Below are 6,178 nucleotides of genomic sequence, written 5' to 3' on the forward strand. Positions count from 1 at the left end.
TCTCATAGTCAGCTTTAGTAGAAAAGGACTCTGGGAAAGTGGATCTATGCCAAAAAGTTAGACAAATTGGTTTAGACTAGTTATGATTTTTTTTAAGGTGAGCAGGGAAGAGCCAGGAGGAATGGGCTGTAGGGTAATCAAGCAACAAAGTCTGCCGTAATCCCCCAGCAGGAAGCCGTTCTCCTTCAGTATATTTGCAGCTAAGAATATAGCTGCAGAGTAGTCTACCTGGGTTTGAATCCTGGCTCCACCCTTTCTTGTTGTCTGACTTTGGTCAAGTCACTACACTTCTCTGTGTCTCTGTTTCCTCACCTGCAAAATGATGATGATAATAGTGGTACCTTATCTCATAGGGTGACTGTGAGCATGAAATGTAAACAGTGAAAAGCACACAGTAAGCGCTTAGTAAATATAAGCTCTTATTATTATGCTATCTCTTGTGGTACTTACCATTCCTTACTTTGTGTCTAGCAATCATTTATTCATTCACTCTTTGCACAAGCATTTGTTGAACCTGTGCCATGTACTAGGGCATGATGTGAAAGGGGTAATAATAGCAGAGGGGTAGAGCTCACAATCTACAGGGAGAAAGAAGACAAGCGTTACAGTTATCTGGGTATAAATTTATTTTTTTGCTTGCCATTAAACTATGGCAAGAAGTCATCTTACTAGCTATAACAACTGCTTTATTCTATTAGGAGCTGGGTAAAGGTTTATTCAATTCTTAAATGTAAGAAGTAAGCCTGCCCACCCCCAGCAGATGGAGACAGTAATTTGATACTCACGAAACAAGTTTGAGTGAGACTTTATCCTTACTTGCTGGGTCTCATGATCTAACCTCCTGCTAACAGGCAGAGGAGCTAATGTGGATAGCTTTAACACACTCCCTTTCATTACTTATGCATTGTGTGAATACGTGTGTGTGTATATATGTATATGTGTGTATATATATATATATATATATATATATATATATATGAATTATTTGAATGTCTGTCAGAAGAGCTCATGTGATGAAGTTTTGTTTTTTTCTTTAAGAAATGGTATATTATCAAGGCTTTCCTTTTGTTTCTCATTCTACATCTAATTTACAATGTACAGTGACAGGACGGGTTATTTCTCAGTGCTTTCTTTGATTCCCTTTTCAGGGCATCAAAGTAATACAAGTCATCACATTTGTAGAATTGTAACAAAGCTCAAGATATTGTGTAGAGCACTAATGTCTTGTGCTAAGATTTCCTGGACATAAGTTAGATTTTGAAACCTTTAATTGAATACCTATGATCCTGCCTTATCTCAGCTCTAAGGAGAACTACTGTTCTCTTGTTAATTAAAGAGGACAAAAAACCTTGGTCTGGGAAAGTAAAGGAACAGGTTTGGCTAGGTGATCCCTGAGGTTTGCAAGGTGCTGATAAGATGGCTGTGTGGGTGTTTAACAGCCTGTCGGCAGATGATCAGTTTTTAGAGGAATGTTCAGACTAGCTGTTCTCTATGATTTCCATGGGCAGTGGACTCAGATGTCAAAGATGGGTGGATTTTAGGAAACCACTATCTCTAGCAAAGTTCCTCGTAGAATCCTACAGAATTAACTCTTTCGGTTTCGCAAAGATACCACTGACAGACACCAAAACCAGTTCTAATTCTGTGGGACAGCTTGGGTCCTCATATTTTCCTCTTTGTTTCTTTCATGGTAACTTATAAGATGGTCAATCTTTGTGACCACATAGGATGAAAAAAATGAATTTAACATAATCCCTCATGTGCTATGTATTATAAGTAATAACTTGGGCTCTATTCAAGGCTCAGTCTAACTCATGAAGTAAAATCCCAGTCCAAAATGTTTTCAAATGACATATCTTTTGTCATCTTATAGAACGCGTTGCAATGAAATATTTGTAGGTGAAGTTTGGAGGCTTATGTGAATAAGGCTGCAATGCACAGCCGTTTGTTAAATGAATAGTTCAGGAGAATGGTAAAGGGAAGTAGCTGTGCCATGCCATGCTCTGCATTGTAAGGGGAGTTATATAATCCTAATGACAGATATAAGAGGAAGGAATTATTATTTCTAATCACTGAGGCTCAGATGGGGTAATTAACTTGCCCATAGTAGGTGTCAGAGCTGGGATTCAAATCCAGATCTGTCCAGCTCCAAAACTGTGGCCCACATCCCAAATTTTACCTGTGTTCGTGACTACGCAGTGACGTGCCAGGGTACACCCAAGTCACATCATAAGCATGGCCTATCTTTCTATAAGGTCAATACCGTTCGGTAGTAGATAATTTTAAGTGTCATTTATATTAAATCACATACGGATGTGATATGGAGTGAACTGCAGAATTTGGATGCTTTTACGTTTAATTTACATATGAAATCCTTGAGGCGGACTACTTCAAGCTATGTTTCTGGATTCTTGAAACTGTTTCTCTCTCTTCTTCCAGAAGAGTTTCTTAAGTGGAAAAGTTTGAGAGGCCATGACCTATCACATGAAATCACCTTGGATTTGTCAGAAGCTCAAGTTGTTTGTCAAGCTAGATTGAAGCAGTCAGTGCAGTAGTGCCTTATGAGGGTCTATGGAAGGCTGTATTCTGGAAACACCTAACCTCTGATTGTAAACAGTAACTCTTTTATTTTGCAGGAGGCCATCATTGAAAATAGAGCCCTGTGGATGATAATCAAAAGATGTTTTGGCTATCAATCAAAAAGCCAGTATCGGATATGGCAGAGGGCCTTGGCAAATGACCCCAGTTGGCCCCCCATAAACCAGACCTCCTACTCTGACATGCCGGCGTGTGGCAGGGGAGTGTCTTATAGCAACCCGGTGTTTGAGAGCAACGAGGAGCAACTTTGAAGGCAATGTGATATCCGAGTTTATATAACATAGTAACGATGACAAAAGGGACCAGTTTCAGTGATTTGTTTTTAAGCAGTGAGACTCTTACAATATCAGCTAGAGTTTTTGGAATCAAAAACCTGCCCAATCATGGTGACAAATTAAAGTCTTTTTGATAAAATACTTTCTACAGAGCAGAACACTGCCCTAGGAGAGTGTTTTTCTCTTGGCTTCTGAAAGTATTAGAGGTGTTCAGTGATTCAAGAATGGTCCACGGATGGCAATGGGCCAAGAGATTGAGAGGCTAAAGGAGAAGGAGAGTACGTAGTCTTTCTTCTTAGATAATATATTTTTTAAATAAGTTGAGGGAAGGTAGCATAGAATTGTAAACATGTTAAAGATCACTTTTGAATTCTTATTTCATTGATGGAAAAACAAATGCATGAGAACCATCACACCACTCTTCACTGTCTGGTTTCCTTTCCTTTCTGGTACTTTTCAGATTTGAGATGTTTCCTTCCATTTCTGGCCTTCCCCTAAGTATTAGTAAGGATAGGCTTAGCCGATGCTGCAATAACAAACAGCTCCAGTATCTCAGTGTCTTAACACTCAAGAGCTTCTGTCTTGAGCCGGGTGGCCCTTTAGAATAGCCCTCCTCGGAGTGGCAACTGCTCCAATCTGATGGCTCCCTGACTCAACACAAGGACGCCATGTATATTGCAATGGGGAAGGAGGATGGGAGCTCTTCACTGTGTCAAAGTGGTACACATCTCTCCCATCACTCACACCACACTAACCAGGGATTTGGCAAAGAAACTGGGAAGCACAGTCTCCTGTATTTAGGGCTGGCTTCATGGGCATACAATCTGGCAGTCGCATAGGGCCTCATGCTCAGAAAGGTCCCATTGTTGGTTTAATACTCTGCTGTTGCCATCTTGAAAGTGCTTATTTTGAATAAGGGTCCCCCAAATTACATAGTTGGTCTGGCTTATGTTCCTGGAAAAGAAAGGAAAGTAGCACAAATCAAAGAGCACTAGAACTGTCCCCTAACCTCTGGCTCCTGACTCTGTGGACGTCTGTGTTTTAGGAACCCCGTGTCTCGTGCGCCCAATTCCAGGAACCACATCCCGTGTGCCCAATTCCAGGAATTTTTACTCCTCTGCTCTATTATTTTTGAGGAAAGTTAGTCTTGTGCTACAACATTATATGTTATCATTAACATAAGTCCTCATACAACGTACGCATTTCTTAAGCTTGAGGCTTTAGATTTCAGAAAACAAAAATTTCCCTTATTTTATCCTTAGTACAGTTTGGTTATATTGAGCTCAGCAGACAACACTGAATTCTAGGTAAACTTCCACAAATAGTATTTTAAAGCAAAAGCAACATGTTCATGACAAACATCAAATCCTAAGTGAATGTTCCGGGCAGGGAGTGAGTCCCTGGCTGGTTGGCTACTTAAGAGCATCTGCAAGCATTCCCTTACCCGGCTTAACTCCTGAACGTGGTTCTGGAACATGGTGCAGATAATTCTGGAACATGGTGTTTCTCAGCCACAACGTTACCTTGTCGTTTCTGGTTTTAAAATAGGGTGTGAAGAATCATTAGAGCAGGCTGCAGGATCTTTGTCTTAGTACAGAGAGAAATGTTTCCTTTGACAAAGTCAGCCTTGGCAGTGATATGGAAGCTCTGAATGTCTTTTTCTAAAACTGATAGTTGTTCTCATCTTTCGAAAGTTGTGGGCAGGGGCAAGCTGGAGATAGTCTGCAGCGTAGTGACAAGCGAGTGTGGGGTGCACCGTTCAGACTCTGAAAAGCCGCTCACCAAGTGCTGTCACCTCCACTAGCCATCTGAATTACACAATCCTCCTGGAACTCAGACAAGGAAGGGCTTCCCATCAGCATTTTACAGATGAGAAAGCTGAGATGCAGGGTGAGGAGAGCACACCCAGACCTTGGACACGCATCTTCAGCGAACCTGATGTTACCTCCAAATACCTCCCAATTACTAAGCTCCAACAGGGCAGGGTTGCGTGGTGTGATCTCACAGTCAAACAAAGAGTGAATTTCTTCTTTGCCAGGTGCAAGGAGGCAAGCCTTTGCTAATACCAGGGCCTTCTGTTCAAATGAATGCAAGGCATCCTGCCAGCCTTAGACTAGAGGTGTGTTAAAAACAAAACCAACCCCCAAACCACAGGTGTCTGTTTTTCTGCAATTCTGAGCTGCTTTTATCTTGATCTGAAGTGATTCCATCCTCAGCAGAGGGAACAGGGACAGAGGACTCTGGCTTCTCACCAGCCAAACAGCCATAAAACCTTGGCCAAAAGGGACTCATTCTAAAGATCGTTCTTGAGATGAACTACATCTTAGAGGCAGTGAGTGAAAGACCAGGAAGTGCTTAGCCTGGAAAAATGGGTATTCAGGGGACGCCAGAATGGTAGTCAAACACTTGAAGGAGTTCCCGTGAGAGAGAAAGCTCTGACCTGGATCCGGTGTCACCACCAGTGGGTGAAGAGCATGATGGGAGTGGCTTCAGGCCGACACGAAGACCACTACCCTAACAGTCAGCACTGCCAGAGGTGGAAGTTGGTGACCTCTGTGTGCACTCCGTGACATTGGTGGTTGCAGCAGATATTCAAAGACCAATTCGCGAGGGAAGTCAAGTATCGGATGAAACTCAATTACCTGCAGGATTCCTTTCAGGCTTGATACACCCAGTGTCTCAGTGTCACGCTGGGATGCGAACCTTTTATGACTGCTGCCCACACAGAATATCAGACTGACCTTGTGGGGGGCTAGGCTGGGGAGGTCCCATGGTGAGGATGCACAGACTGATTGCTCTGTACCTTGGAAGGTGGCTTCTGATGGGACAGGAACCTAGACAAAAGTTGCACAGAGCGGGGCCCTGACTGCCAAATTGACAACTGGGGGATACTTCTGATGTGAGTATTTTCTCAGAAAGAGGTGTTTGAAAATTTTGAGAAAAAGAACATGGGACAGTGCCCCAAACCCAAGGGCAGTGCTACCTGTGCCCGATATGCTTTCCTGACCAGGACTTGGAGGAGAAAAGGACATAGTCACCTGGTCCATACCACTTGGGAGGGTCCCCTGTATGTTTACTCCAAGGTATACGGCTCTTACCCATAGAGAAGAACCCTGGCTCCAGGCTCGCCTTGCTAAATATGGAATGATGGAAATAGAGAATGGAAGTACGGCTGTGCCGTGTACATCCTTATGTGCTCACAGAAGTGTGCATTACACACTTGCAGATGTGATGACTGGAAAAAGGGATTATATATTCAGAGGCTTGTATGTTGTTTATGCGATAATAATTTATTCTGTATGAAG

At 42.5% G+C, this 6,178-nt stretch overlaps 1 protein-coding gene across 1 annotated transcript in view; it reads left to right on the forward strand.

Moving 5' to 3' along the window:
• ATP13A4 (ATPase 13A4) overlaps nucleotides 1–2,893 on the forward strand; it is a 144,018-nt gene extending 141,125 nt beyond the window's left edge. Inside the window, exon 30 of the mRNA XM_082839399.1 lies at nucleotides 2,637–2,893. Coding sequence (XP_082695525.1) covers nucleotides 2,637–2,849 — 213 coding nt within the window. The 3' untranslated portion in view covers nucleotides 2,850–2,893. The remainder of the gene's footprint in view (nucleotides 1–2,636) is intronic.
• The last annotated feature ends 3,285 nt before the right edge of the window (nucleotides 2,894–6,178 follow it).

The sequence above is a fragment of the Leucopleurus acutus genome, assembly GCF_964270905.1.
Source record: "Leucopleurus acutus genome assembly, chromosome: 5".
Classification (NCBI taxonomy): Eukaryota; Metazoa; Chordata; class Mammalia; order Artiodactyla; family Delphinidae; genus Leucopleurus; species Leucopleurus acutus.